At 42.3% G+C, this 16,085-nt stretch overlaps 1 protein-coding gene across 1 annotated transcript in view; it reads left to right on the top strand.

The window, feature by feature from the left end:
• The window catches only part of CA8 (carbonic anhydrase 8), a 113,426-nt gene that overhangs the window by 50,633 nt on the left and 46,708 nt on the right, over positions 1–16,085 (top strand). The window contains exons 4-5 of the mRNA XM_068234787.1: positions 11,287–11,382; positions 14,021–14,083. Of these exons, the coding sequence (XP_068090888.1) occupies positions 11,287–11,382; positions 14,021–14,083 (159 nt within the window). The remainder of the gene's footprint in view (positions 1–11,286; positions 11,383–14,020; positions 14,084–16,085) is intronic.

Below are 16,085 nucleotides of genomic sequence, written 5' to 3'. Positions count from 1 at the left end.
TCATGGTGAACCAGAACTACTAGTTCTCCTTACTAAAATGATGTAAGTGGATAAGGTGAACCTTAAAGTGAACCTAAAGCCAAGAAAAAAAAATGAGATTAACTCACCTGGGGCTTCCCTCAGCCCCCTGCAGCCGATCGGTGCCCTCACAGCCCAGCTCCGATGGTCCAGGACCCGCCGGCGAACACTTCCGGTTTGGCCGTCACCGCAATAGCAGCATAGGGGGCGATATACAGGCTGGGAACGCGAGCAAACACTCGCGTTCCCATGCCTGTCGGCCGGTGATGGCCAAACCGGAAGTGTTCACCGGCGGGTCCTGGACCATCGGAGCGGGGCTGTGAGGGCACCGATCGGCTGCAGGGGGCTGAGGGAAGCCCCAGGTGAGTTAATCTCATTTTTTTTTCTTGACTTTAGGTTCACTTTAAGAAAAAACACACAGAGACCAGGGATGGGAGCCCAGATAGTGCAGTAGGTTCTGGTTATGTGGATGACGAATTGATGAAACAGTGGCATGCACAAAGATGGGTTGCAACACAGGGCAACCATCCAACTGCACTTGTGGAGAATAGCTGTCTCCAAACGGGTATTGGTCACTGCCCATACAAAGGTTGCTCTCTGCAAAAAAGAACCTGGAGCACTGGGGCCCGAGGAGGACACCCCTCAAGAGGGAGGAGTGTATATGTGAAGAACCACAAGATGGAGAAGCGCCCAAAAGTATAAAATACTGGTAATTAAAATTATAAAAACAAGATTATGAGGTGGCTTACCTAATTCACAACATCACTTACAGTAAGGTAAAATAAGGATTTTATTAAGCACAATGCAACACGTTTCGTGAGACCAACCTCACTTCATCAAGCCAATAATTGTGTCGGGTGTAGATTAATATCTAACATTGGGCGCTGACATTGGTGCTTCATAAAATCCTCATCTTAACTTACCGTAAGTGGTGTTGTGAATGAGGTAAGCCACCTCATAATCTTGTTTTTAATATTTGAATTATTTTATACTTTTTGGGCGCCTCTCCACCTTGTGGTTATTTACTAAAATATTATGTAAAACCAAAATTTGCCTTCTTAAAACAGGTATTTGCGATTTTTTTTTTTTAGGTTGGAGTAAGCATTTGAGGTGCATCACTGCTGATTATGCAAATCATCTCTTTGTCACTGATAGCTAGACACACCTTCAGAGCCGCTGGAATGCAATTATGTGTCAGCTTGTTAATATTACAGAGCCAAAGTATTCCAACATGCACACAGATTGCTACGGATTGCTTGATCCTTATCAGTGCATAGCATGGATTAATATGGTCTAAGAGGTAGGACTTGAGACACCCAGAGTTACAGATTGCCCAGCAAGCTCATGGTGAACCAAAACTCCAAAGGAGTGTGTAAGGGGCTGAGAGGGATCAAACAGCCTCCTCACTAAAATGCTATGGAAAACAGAATATTTGTACACTGATAAATACAAGACTTTGGTTTTAAAAACTGTGTCTTTACTATATTTATTTTTAAATATCTTTGCTTCATTAGCTACTAAGTAATTTTTTTTCTAACTAAATGTAATTTTTATTAGTTATTGTTATTCATAACATATCAACGAGTACAGAATTCTTCCATTATAGCTCAGGCCCCTTTCACACGTGCGCGTTTTCATTGCGTTGTGTTTCCCTTTTTTACCGCTGGGTAACGCTTAAAGGGACTCCGAGCAGTGCAGAAACTATGGAAAGATGCACATCATTTTAAAGCTCTCTTTCTCCTCTTTCCAATGATATATAAACCGCCACCCTACGCCTTTTAGTTTTCGCTATTTTCGCGATTGCGAGTTTTCGCTATTTGACGATCGCGAAAATAGAGAAAACTAAAAGCCATAGTTATATTGTATTACGCGACTTTTTGTCAAATTCAGCAGCTGCATTCAGCAAAATGGAGCTGCTGACACTGGGGAAAGTGTCGTCCTGTGTAATACAATATAACTATGGCTTGATGGATATCATTTTAAAGCTCTCTTTCTCCTCTTTCTGACGACACCTAAATCGTTGCCCTACACTTTTTAGTTTTCTCTATTTTCGCGATCAAAATCGTGGTCGCGGCAATTTCAATCGCGAAAATAGCGAAAACTAAAAGACGTAGGGTGGTGGTTTATATATCATTGGAAAAAGGAGAAAGAGAGCTTTAAAATGATGTGCATCTTTCCATAGTTTCTGCACTGCTCGGAGTCCCTTTAAGCGTTACCCAGCGGTAAAAAAGGGAAACACAACGCAATGAAAACGCGCACGTGTGAAAGGGGCCTGAGCTATAATGGAAGAATTCCATAGTTTCTGCACTGCTCGGAGTCCCTTTAAGCAATAAAAGACTATGGAACATTTCATACCTGACGCGGTGCAATGTGCCGGAAACATTGCATCTGATGCGAAAGCAACATCGTGTTACCGGGCAACATTCACAGTGCCTTGCGTTGACCAGAAGTCATGTAAATCAGTGGTGATGCACATATTTGAAAAATGTTATAGTTTGCGTTACACATGTGTAGAAGCGTATTTTTTCAATACACTTTTGTACATATTTCAGCCACAGGAAGTGGGCGCTAGAGAGCCTCACTTATAGTTTGGCTTGCAGCCAGAAGTGAGATTACCGCGCATTACCACGGTAATCTCCAAAGGCTATTTTTAACGTTGCAATGCGATCTTCCAATCCAACCGTACCTATAGCACTGGTTGCTGATGCGAAAAATGGCCTCAGTGTTAATAAAAATGTGACATATGTTGTAAAACAATTAGCCAAAAAGGAAAATGGGAAAAAGAGTGTAACTGTTGTTTTCATCCCTAAGAATTACCATGGTTTTGAAATTGGATATCAGATTGTGATATTTTTAAACATTGTCTGATAACTTTCTGAAAGGGGTACTTTTAATATTTTTTTGTCATCTCTCACTATCCATGCTGCAGTGATGAGCTACAACATTAGCCAGGCAACTGCTTATGATAATGATTTCTCGGAATTGCTAAAAATGTTCGTCAGTGTTAGTGCTGACAGCATGGTCACTGGCAACAGATGTCAGTTTATTATGTTATATATAGATTTTCCTCTCTCTGCTATAGTTATAGCTGCAATAACAGCCCGTAGCTAGCTATGAATAGTTTGTAGCATGAACCTTTAGCTGCTACAGGTGTCTGCTTCATCTCACCTGTGTTGCTTAGATGTAAGACTATGTAGAGTAACCCTAAACACATAAAATTTAATCAGTGGGTTGACTCCTGTAATCTTATAAATGGATAAAGATATTTGTGATGTTTGGCAGTACTGTATGTTATTTTCAGTATGATGTATGAAGGTCTGAGGAACCTACTGGGGGGACCAGTGCGCAGAAAGTGATGGAGGTCTGGAGAACCTGTCGTTCTTCCAGAGAGAGATAAAACAGGAGGGAACCAGGAGTAGGGATGGCCCTGCTTAGGAGAACTCATGGAGAAGCATGTGATAGATTTGTAAGGTTCTGATTTGCTGTGATGACTTCCTGGTTTAACACATGATCAGGACCAGCAAATCAGAACCTTAAAAATCTATCAGCTGATGAAACTGATCACGTGCTTCTCCATGAGTTCTCCTAAGCAGGGCCATCCCTAACCAGGAGCCCCTTATTGTGTAGTATGTAAAGCAATGCAGAATGGAAAAGAAGCACATAAGGTTACAGAATGGAAACCACAGATTTTAGCTTGAAGGGGGTGTACATGACCACCAAGAGAGGGGTCACACACCAAAAGAAGGGATAGTACTTGGGAAATTGTAAAATCAGAGGTGTAATACTGGGAGTGTAGTTCCCCAAAGGATGTGTAAAATGATTAAAAACAGTTTGAAAGTCGATAAAAAACGTACCCCAAGACAAGCACTCAGTTAAGATACAAAAATATTTTATTCAAAAACACAGTACAATGCATTTCGTGAACATTCCACCATCTGCTTCCTCAGGTCATTAAAACAGTTTCTCAAGGTAAGAGTGAATTAGCTCAGAGCGCTTATATCAGTCCTTCAGTACCTTTTTTTTGCCTTTTAAAGTGTTAATCAATGTATATATCCTTTGAGGTGCCTCCCTCCCAGTGGGCAGAAAGATTCACCTCAACTTGTCCAGGGAATGCCCTTGTTTTACTCTTTCATCATTGTCAGCTCAGATGCCCATTCCTCAGACAAGCCCAGCTGCTGGATAGATTCTCAGACCTCACAGTTTACATCCAACCCTTTCTTTCTTCTGCCAGCTTCATGGAATGTTTGCGTCTTCTAGTGATGTTGCAGTGATTCCAAAGATTCACAAATGGTGGTAGATGACATTACCGTCATTCATGTTTTCTTGCAGTTTAGTCACTCAGTACTAATTCTGATGTTTTATTTATCAGTTACACTTTATGAAACACAGACACTTTATGAAACAAGAAAAATAGGGTTTTCAGGTCCACAATCAATTATACAGTGATTATTAAACACAACTTTTAACATGAAATGGCAGTGCAAACTGGGGATAATCAGAGGTTACATAGAGAACAGAGATATCCATTGTAAAACATAGAATAACTCACAGAGGATGCAGGAAGAAAGTCACCTGTTCCCTTTAAGAGTCAAGCAGACACTGCATATTGATGTGACATACACGTATGGATTTTTAATAATTGTGTCATATTTGTTTATTAGTCATTGACTGTAATTAAAGTATGTTTTATAATAACTGCATTGTTGATTGTGGACTTTATTAATGCTTGTGCAAAAAAACAGGGCCTACCGATTTCATGCTGTTTGGACCTGCCATCGCTATGACAGCAGAGCCAATCAGGAACCAATTTGATTGGCTCAGTTATAATCACAGGGTCAGGAGCCAATGAAGTGAGTGAGCTGCAGTAGCGGGAGCACTGCGCGATTGTTGGTGGCAGCGTGCGGTGGCCTAATTGAAATCTACGCTCTGGCAGGGATAACAGGTCCCAAACAGGGTGTAGATTTCAATTAGCGCAGTCTGGAACAAGTTAGACAGTAACACTTGGCTTAGGCCCGGTTCACATTAGCGTTCCCTGTCCGGATCCGCCTGATCGGATCCGGACCGTATACTGTACAAACGGAACGTACGTTCCACATAGCAATGCAAAGGCTATGCGGACGTTCACACGTGTCCGTTCCGTACAGTACGGAGCCGGACCAGATCCGGACTCCGGACACTTTTCCAACATGCGCTATTTTTTGGTCCGGCTCATCCGGCCTACGCACCCGGACCGGAGCCTGACTGCACCATCCGGAAACAGAAAACCAATGGGAAACGGAAGCACAGAACACACTGGCTACAAACACCTGACGTTCTACCCCACTTCCTATGCGTATTCTAGCAGCGATTTTGGATGGGGACACATGGGCAAGCATTTTGGAGTGGAGCAGCAGTGTCTTTTAACGTGCTGGAGCTGTTGGCAGTATGTCGGAAGTGGAGGTAAGGCCTATACAGCGGAGGACCTGATTCCACAGGTGCACCTTCTGCTGACCTCCCAGACCCCAAAATTTTTATTTATTTCTACTCTCTTTTGCCAAACGGATCCGGATCGCATCCTGATGTACACCTGATGCAACCTGACCGGATCCGGATCCGGTCAGGTCATCCGGTCCGTTTAGCAGAGAAACGCAAGTGTGAATGAGGCCTTAGTGTTTTTGTTTATTTTTTAGAAGGAAAGAGGGCAGAAGAAATGATGACTAGTAGATGTGGTCAGCACTAATTGGCAGCATGCCTGCTGTCAGTACAACTATTGCATATTTTGAAAGTTCCATACTTAAAGTGGGCCTTTACTCCTCCAACATTAGTGTTGGCATACATGTTATCAGGCTAAGGTGATTGATGAACTGGATTTTCTCCTTTGTATGCAAATTGGTGCTTCAGGTTTGAATATGTGCTGTGCCTCTGCAGAGTGCTTTTATGCTAGATGGGGTGCTTTCACTATTTTTGGTAAGAGAATATTATATGATTGTTATTTGTAATGCTGGAAAATGGTCTGTGTGTTTGAAGGAAAAGGTCTCTGATGGTTGCTGGTGCAGGTAATACACAGATTAATTTGGGATCTAGGATCAGCATGTATTGGGAGAAAGGTGGGCTTTATGTACCGGCACTATTAGAAGCTCACCTGGTGCAATTGCATCAAAACCTCCACCTCTTAGGAGGCAGTGGGCTGAGCACCAGAGAGGCTGCTGAGGTGCTGAAGTGAGTTGGACTCCAGCACTGGGGACCCAGGAGAGGCCTGGATGAATGTGGCAAAAAAGCACCAATAGGCCTGTGACAGGGAGTCACTTGTGAGGCTGGTCAGACTGATGGACAGAGATGCATCCTAATGACCCTGGGGATAACTAGAGAGTTCAGAATAACAGGAAATTGACTTGGCAGTTACTAAATGGACACAGACAATATGATTCAAAGACAGACAGTATAGATATTACAAGTCAAGGACAGTATATGAGTTAAAGTAGTAGCAAACAGTATGAGAAGTGTTCATTTTCAGTTTTAATGCTGTAATGCTTTCGAGTCCTAGCAGTCCTATCGTGGTTCTGCATTAAGCATGGCTACCACCTGAGGGAAGAAGCTGTTCTGTGCCTAAAGGTTTTTGTTGCGACTGACCGGTATATCACTCCTGAAAGCTTAAGCTGGAAGATGGAGTGAGCAGGGTGTGAGGGGTCACACAGACTGCTTTGTTCCTTGTGTGGCCATTTTTCTTTGCTGAATACTTTGTAAAGTGTATTTTTTTTTATGTCAGTTTGAAAATGAAGCTGTGTTACTTTTTTTTTTTTACCGTAAAGATTAACTTGCGGGTGTTTTTTTACCCTTCTATGGTACAATCCTCTGTAACTAATGAGCTAAACCCCCACAATATGCACCTGATCTAATATTGCATGGTGCCATATGGTAAGCAGGTAAATGATTAATATTAAGCGGATGGCTATAGATTACTTTATCTAATAGTGTATGGATTGCAAAATAAAGACTTCCAGCGTATTCAAAGTAATAGAATAGAAGGCTTCTTGTTCACTTTAAGGCTTGCTTAATCCTTTTGACCTTGTTTTTTTCTTTTACCTGTAGCAGTGGTAGGTGATTAGGCTGTGCTTGAGTTAACACAGCTATTACTGAGCAGCAGAGAGAAAGCTGAAAAGACAAAGCTATGAACCTTGTAATTTGGTGTTACAAAGGGCTTCTAGTCCCGCTTTCAGCCTGTAGCATCTTCTTTAACCACTTCAGCACCACAGGGTTTTTGCTTAAAAACCAGAGCAATTTTCACATTTCAGCGCTCCTCCCATTCATTCACCAATAACTTTATTGCTACTCATCAGATGTAAATGATCTATATCTTGTTTTTTTTGACACAAATTATGCTTTGTGAGGGTGATATTTGCTTTTAGTAATTATGTTATTATCTGTGCATTTTAAAGGGAAACATTAGAAAAAAAAAGAAAAAATACACTATTTCTCCATTTCCATCCACTATAGTTTTCAAATAAACAATGTTACCATAGGTAAAACCCACACATTGTATTTGCTAATTTGTCCTGGTTATCTCAACATTTAAATAATGTTCCTAGTACAATGTATGGCGATAATATATTAGTTTCTGGTTTGTGTTTTTTGTTTTCTCATTGTACTCTATCAGTAATTAAAAGCCCTTATCTTCATGATTAACAGTAATACACTCTCATGGAATACATATTTTAAAAGCTAAGTCCCTAGGGTAACTATGTATTCTCTTTTCAATGCTGTCACTTTTGTTTTTTTTTTACAAGTATTTATTTAGGGGTATAGAGTACATGAAAATAACAGTTTTATTGCTTTTCATTCAGTTTTCGGGTAAAAAAAATCACATGAATTAGCCCTCAGTTGTCATACAACACAAAATATATTCTCTCACTTGACACGGTTAAAATGATACCCTATATACATAATCAGATAGCTTATTGGGCATACAGCACACTGTTTACCACAAGTACGCCTATTTACTCCCCTGAGCTTTAGATGAAGTTTTGTGGGGAGTAGATAAGCATAGCAAGGGATTCAAAGTGGTTAATACAGTACAGATAAAATACATTACATTGTCACAGTGTTGTATCACATATGACACAATGGGACCTGCTCGCTAAAGAGCACTGTTTTCACTTTGCTGTGCACATTTTGATGAATCAATCAGGCTTATGAAAAGAGTAAGAGTAAAAAAATTGTCTGTTAAGTGAAATGGTCCCAGTAATGCAGACATCATTATTATGTTGTCATTAATGTTGTTGAATAGAGTTTATCCTTTATGAAGAAGACAAAGCTCACAATTTGATCATAAACGACTATATCGGGGCCATGATGGGTCCCTTTTGTCAAGGCCTTCAGTGCCCAAATTTCCTTCTGTAAACAATATTCCTACGGGCACCAAAACTTCTGTAGCTCTTCGGGCACCCAAACTGCGTTCTTCGACCAGAGTTTTCCCCCCTGAATAAAAGAAGCACCTAAATAAGAGCTTGAACTGCAGTATATTGGCTAGGAAGAGTAGTGGGGGTGTCTTGACACCCTAAAGAAAAATTAAAGGGAAACAAGACGGGAGCCCAGTAGTGCAATATGTTTGGGTGCAGTATTTGTAATGAAAGAGGAAATAGATGCTCTTCTCACAAAGGCAGGTTACAAACAGGGCAACCAACCACAGGAAGCAGGTGGGGACAATGAACCCGACTCCACTCGGGGTGGTCTGGATGGACCTGGATGCGGTCGCTCTCCTAGATAAAAGTGACAGGTTTCTACTGTGGTGGGGACCACTGGTGGTCTGTCTCAACCCCACCAACAGACTCTGTTGGGGAATGTTAAGAAGCACAATTTCCCCATATTATGTTGGCTAGGAAGATCTTTAAGGCCATGCAGCCAGCAAAAATAGTCAAAGATCAATAAAACAAATTGGTCTTAAAAGAGGAAGAAGCTGAAGATTCTACTTCTGAAAAAGAATTGATAAAATTGGAGGATTCTAGTTCAATACTTGTTTCTTCTATTCTTTGGATGTGCTTCTTATTTTAATGAAGCAGCTATTGCCAAGATTTCTTGGAATAAGCAATCAAAAATGAGTAATGATTTAGACACTGTCCTCTGAGGTACATCCCATCCCTACTTCTGTTGTCAGATCAGCTGCTTATAATCCTTTCATCTTCTCCACAGAGCACACCAAGTTGCCACTTAGCAAGATATTTTATTTTAAAGCCCACTAAAACCTTTTTATTGCTATAAAAATAGGAATAGTGCTTTAAAAGATAACTGACCTGAGAGGAATATGAAGGCTGCCATATTTGTTTCCTTTTAAAGGGACCCTGAGTAGACCTGAGCAGGTTCCTCAGGTCTACTCAGAGGGAGGTAAGTCCACCTCAACTTCCCTCTTTTTATCATTTTTAGAACATTGTATTACTCTGCTTGGTGCCTCTGTTTGTACATATTACAGAACAGGTTCCTCGATGTCCTCTGGGTCTCCTCCATTGCCCCAGTGGTGGCCCCGTTAGCCCGGTGATTTCGGGAGAAGTCGTGTGCAACTGCGCATGTGTGTCCTTGATCATGTGCCCATTACTGTAAGCATGTCTTTCGAGAACCACACATGCACAGGACACTTACGGTGATGGGCATATGATCGAGCTGGATGCATGGATGGGCCAGGCATGCCTGAAGTCGCCGGGCTAATGGGGGCGCCAACAAGACCACAGAGGGGACCCAGAGGATGCTGAGGGACCTTGTGGGCTACGGGGGCCTGGGGGAAGCCCCAGGTAAATTCAGATTTGCTTAAAGAGACTCCGTAACAAAAATTGCATCCTTTTTTTTTTCATCTTACAAGTTCCAAAAGCTATTCTAATGTGTTCTGGCTTACTGCAGCACTTTCTACTATCACAGTCTCTGTAATAAATCAATGTATCTTTCCCCTGTCAGACTTGTCGGCCTGTGTCTGGAAGGCTGCCAAGTTCTTCAGTGTTGTGGTTTTGCTATGAACTCCCCCTTCCAGGCCCCTCTATGCACACTGCCTGTGTATTATTTAGATTAGGGCAGCTTCTCTCTTCTCTCTTATCTTTTACAAGCTGGATAAATCCTCCTCTGAGCTGGCTGGGCTTTCACATACTAAAGAATTACAGACAAGGGCAAAGCTGTTTGCAGGAAGAAACGAGCAGCCTGAAACTTCAGTGCATGAGAACAGGGGGAAAGAAACACACAAATGATCTCTTGAGATTCAAAAGGAAAGCTGTATACAGCCTGCTTGTGTATGGATGTATTTTCTATGTGTGGACATACTGTACATCAACCTACTTCCTGTTTTGGTGGCCATTTTGTTTGTTTATAAACAAACTTTTTAAAACTGTTTTTAACCACTTTTAATGCGGCGAGGAGCGGCGAAATTGTGTCAGAGGGTAATAGGAGATGTCCCCTAACGCACTGGTATGTTTACTTTTGTGCGATTTTAACAATACAGATTCTCTTTAAGATTAAGATTTGCCCTTCAGATTAAGGGTCTGCTCAGGGTCCCTTTAAACAATGCAGATTCCCTGGCTGTCTTACTAATCGTCTGCCTTTAATACTTTAACCCATAGACCTTGAATAAGCATTTACATCAAACGTTTGGCTTAAAGCGAAACTGTAAATTCCTGTAAAACAAAAAAACACTTTCACTTACCACTTCCCCAAGCCCCCAGCAGCCGTCCTGTCCTGTGCCGGTCCTGCCCGAGACTCCGTTTTCCCACACTAGCTACTTTCGTTACCGCTGTAGACGGCAACTGCGCCTGCGTGCTCCGGGCTAAGCGAAGCTTTCTTCGCGTATCCGTCCGCTGTAGCGTCCTGCACTATTAGCGCAGGATGCTATTGCTGGCTGGAACGCGAAGAAAGCTTTGCATAGTCCAGGGCGCGCAGGCACAGTTGCCGTCGACTTGCAAGTCGGCTGTAATGAAAGTAGAGTAGAGAACGGAGGCTCGGGCAGGACCAGCGCGGGACAGAACGGCTGCTGGGGGCTTGGGGAAGTCCGAGGTGAAACTGTTTTTTTACAGGAATTTACAGTTCCACTTTAAATTTGACTGCATCTGTCACATGCTTGTTTCGGGTGTGTTATTCAGACACCACTGACTGATGCATGAAAGATCAGCAGAATTCCAAGCAAATGGTATTGTTTAAAAGGTCTCCGTAGCACAGTGGTGTGAAATGAATGACAAGTATTTAGTTAAAATGCAAACAATTGCAGTAAATAATTTGCCTCTGTAATCTGACCCCTCTCTATTTTTGTATTCATATTTCCAGCTCCACCTTATTCACTGGGACTCCACGTTATACGGGAATATTGAGGAGGCCTTAGGGAAAGCACGTGGCATTGCTATTATTTCCTTATTTGTGCAAGTGAGTATTTTGAGTCTTGGAAATACTTAAAATAAAATAAAAATATATAGATCTTAGATTTTGCTCTTAGAAGTTCGCTAGGGCCTTTTGTGTCATTTTAGGCCCGGTTCACACTTGCGGTGGCCCTCCGGAATCGCCGTGCCGGAGCCGCACCGCTTGCAGAACGGACGGAACGGACGCACGGCATAGCAATGAAAGCCTATGCGTCCGTTCACATGCGTCCGTTCTGCCGAACTGGAGCCGGACCGGATCCGGGCCGGATCCGGACTCCGGCCTCCGTTCCAACATGCGCTATTTTTTCATCCGGCTCCTCCGGCAGCCGTATCCGGGGCGGAGCCGGACTGCACCATCCGGCCAATACACACCAATGGGAACCGGAGAGCGCACAACACACTGGCTGAGAAATCCGGATGTTCTACCCCACTTCCTATGGGGATTGTTGCGGCGATATTGGATGGGGACACATGGGCAAGCATTTTGGAGTGGAGCAGCACAGCTGGATCCGGATCCGGAGATGTTGGCAGCATGTCGGAGGTGGAGGTGAGTGCTAAACAGCAGAGGGCCTGATTCCACAGGTCCCCCTTCTGCTGACCTCCCAGACCCCAACATTTTTTTTGTTTTTAACGTAACTTTTGCCAAACGGATCCGGATCGCATCCTGATGGACACCTGATGCAACCTGACCGGATCCGGATCGGATCCGGATCAGAACCGTACGGTTCCGATCCGGATCCGGTCCGGATCCGGTCAGGTCATCCGGTCCGTTTGGCAAACAACCGCTAATGTGAACCGGGCCTAAGTTGTTGTACATTTTTTTAAAATCACTATAAATTTGTCACTGTAACAATTATATTGTGTACCACTTCTGTATTATGTGTATTTTTATGTACTGTATATCAATGTCTGCAATTTATATATATGTGTTTTTTTTCAGCTCATTCAGTGCTATGGAATATGATGGTGTTATATACTGTATATTCCTGCGTATAAGACTACTTTTTAACTCTTGAAAATCTTCTGAAAAGGTGGGGGTCGTCTTATACGCCGGGTGTCATACCCCCTATCCTCTTACCGCCTCTCAGATCTCCCTGCTGAGGGAGCGCAATCTATTCTTCCATACCGCTCTGATAAACAGGTAGACAAGGAGAGCTGACCAGTCTACTTAAAGGGATACTGTAGGGGGGTCGGGGGGGGGAAATGAGTTGAAGTTACCCGGGGCTTCTAATGATCACCCGCAGACATCCTGTGCCCGTGCAGCCACTCACCGATGCTCCGGCCCCGCCTCCAGTTCACTTCTGGAATTTCTGACTTTAAAGTCAGAAAACCACTGCGCCTGCATTGCCGTGTCCTCGCTCCCGCTGATGTCACCAGGAGTGTATTGCACAAGTCCAGTATGGTCTTTGGTCTGCGCAGTACGCTCCTGGTGCCATCAGCGGGAGCGAGGACACGGCAATGCAGGAGCAGTGGTTTTCTGACTTCAAAGTCAGAAATTCCAGAAGTGAACTGGAGGCGGGGCCGCAGCATCGGTAAGTGGCTGCGCGGGCACAGGATGTCTGCGGGGGACTATTAGAAGCCCCGGGTAAGTTAAGCTCATTTTCCCCCAAACCCCCTACAGTATCCCTTTAAGGAGAGTTGACCAATGCAACAAGTCAATTGACTATACACTGTTATATACTGGGTAACACATACAGTACAGCACCAGTATCTGTTCGTACACAGAACCAGTACATGATTTTTAAATTTTTATTTTAATTTGGTGTGTGTTGGAAGAGGGGTAGTCTTATACGGCGAGTATATCCCAAACTCCATATTTTAACTGGAAAAGTTGGGGGGTCGTCTTATACACCCAGTCGTCTTATACGCCGGAATATACGGTAAATCAATATTATTAATAATAATGACGTAGATCATGCAGTCCAGTTGTTGAAGCGGAAGGGAAATTTGGACTGAACATCCACTTTATGGCCTTGTTCACTTTATGAATGCCCATCGCTTTTTCTAGCGCTGAGCAATTTTTCACGATTTTTAAATTCGCCTTTCCCTATGCTTTCTAAGCACATTTCTAAGTGCTTAGAAAGTGGGTGCTTTTTTTCACTTCCTGACATCAGTCAGGAAGTGAACTCTTGTTCACTCTTGAACTATTCATCCAACTATTCATCACTACTCTTGAACTATTCATCAAAGCGCCTGCGAAATCGTTATACAAAGCGCTTTGCAATTTCTCTAAACCTTCCATTACAGGCAAATCGCCCTGAAAATGATACAGGCAGCGCTTTGGTGAGCGGATCTGAATCGAACCGCTCAGATGTGAACATTCTCATAGAGAATCATTGCAGGTCGCTTTCTGAAATCGCCTGCGCTCAAAAACACCCACAAAGACCCTTAGTGTAGACAAGCCCTTAGAGGGTAGAATAAAAGTTAGTGATTTGAGAGATAAATTGTGATTGTCATCCTCTCTCCAAAATTTTTGGTTAAAATTGAAATGTAAAAATGTGACACGTCTGTATGTGCTATTTTTTACATAACTTTTAGGCCTAAATTGAAAGCTATACAGTACAATAGATAAAATATACATTTTGTATCTGTTTTGTCACAGCTGTGTTTATCATCATCCCACTGATGTATTGTTTGTGTTTCAGATAGGAAAAGAACACATAGGCTTAAAAGCCATAACAGACATTCTTGAGGATATCCAGTATAAAGTAAGTCTTTGTCTTGCATACATCATGCAAAAGTGAACAATGCAGAGGAGACCATTTTTTTTAAGATATGCTAAAATTATCCTATTGTTTTCAGTACAAATAAACGGAAGACCTGAGTTTTTCCTCAATAGTTCAGGAAATATGACATTGATCCATTGATGCATCTTCAAAACTTGGTGCGCTGAAAGGACACAGTGGAGTGCTGGCAAAGTGCCAGTGCTTCTGGTGACACCTGTAATGTCCAGGGGGAGCTTGGGTGGCTCTGATCCTTGTAGACAGTTGCTTGCAAATATACAGCAGCTGTATAACCTGTTTTCCAAGTTGGTTCTTTATTCAGATATTTATATAACAGCAGCAGGAGCCACAGTGGGTATACAGTACTCTGGAGTCTAGACATTAGGAGATACTAGAAATTCTCCATAATGCATTACTAGTTGCTTATATAACATTTTTTGACATTGTATAGGAGCACCACAGCCTATTATTGAAACAATCTCTTTTGGATTCATTTTGCTGGTAGGAACATGTATTGTGTGAGGTTGGCTTTTGCAGCAACCATCTTGTGAACTGTATTTGATAGGGGCATTAAAGAGGAACTCCAGTGAAAATAATGTAATTAAAAAAGTGCTTCAGTTTTACAATAATTATGTATAAATGATTTAGTCAGTTTTTGCCCATTGTAAAATCTTTTAAATTTTACATTCTGACATTTATTACATGGTGCAATTTTTACTGTTGGCAGGTGATGTAGCTGCTGCATGCTTTTTTGGCAGTTGGAAACAGTTGTAAACAGCTATTTCCCACAATGCAACAAGGTTCACAGACAGGAAACTGCCAGGAGTACCATGGTCCTCAGAGTTTCCTGTGGGAGGGGTTTCACCTTAATATCAGTCATACAGAGCCCCCTGATGGTCTGTTTGTGAAAAGGAATAGATTTCTCATGTAAAAGGGGGTATCAGCTACTGATTGGGATAAAGTTCAATTCTTGGTCGGAGTTTCTCTTTACGTTAGCCCATTAGTATAATTACAGATAGAATGTGCCACTAATAACGAATAATGGACAATGCATGGTCAACATAATGACCTTTATTCAATTTCCTTTTTCTCCTAGGTTTTCTCCTATAGGATATTTTGATATTATCCAGCCAATTATGTCCAGCCAGTCTTGTCCACTAGTACTATTTTAGTCTTGTCCAGCCAGCCATGTCTGTCAGTCTTGTTCTACCAGACCCTACTCTCCAGTCTGCTCTCTCTTATCCCCCCCCCCCCCCCCCGTCTCTCCTCCCCTCTCTGTGAGGCTCTCCCTCTTTTTCTTCCCATCTCCTGTGGGGTGGTCCCAGGGGTCATAACCTGTGGCCACTAAGCAGCAAAGTAGTCCGTCACCCGCTAGGGTGACAGCCCATCATCCCTTGCAGGATGCTCTGGTGTAGACCCGTGGTTGTTTAGCCTTCACACCCTGGAAATGCCAACACCAACCACTGGTGCCAAGATCAACAGGTCCCTTGAAAGATCGCTTCCCAGGGAGGTATTCCCCATGACTTTGGGTAATGTTAAAGGTGCAGAGTCTTCAGTTTTTGATTTAATATTATGTGAGCTCCTCTGAGTGACACAATCATAATGGCATAAGAATCTTCATGTGCAGATCTTTTCCTGGTCTCATGTAGGCCCTCAATTGAAAGCCATTGTTTTTAAATGCTAAATAAGGGTAAATGCTAAATAAGGGTAACAGTTTGATACTCTGCTTCTTAATTTGTCATCTAGAATATTTGGATCTGTGTCTGAAGTATGTTTTTAATGAAACTATTATTAATAATAATACTAATAATCTGTGTTGCTTGCAAATTTTTGCCAAAGTCATTTTTGCATAGAAAATGCTATTTTCGATTTTGAGAAAATATTTGCGAAAATACATTGTATTTTTGCAATATAGTCAAAGGAAACAAATGTTTCTTTCTGATTCGAAAATCGCATGAAAATACTTTAAAAACCTGTAATTTTACAG

The sequence above is a fragment of the Hyperolius riggenbachi genome, chromosome 5 (genome assembly GCF_040937935.1).
Source record: "Hyperolius riggenbachi isolate aHypRig1 chromosome 5, aHypRig1.pri, whole genome shotgun sequence".
NCBI classification, from domain to species: domain Eukaryota; kingdom Metazoa; phylum Chordata; class Amphibia; order Anura; family Hyperoliidae; genus Hyperolius; species Hyperolius riggenbachi.
This window is presented reverse-complemented; position numbering and strand designations above follow the sequence as displayed.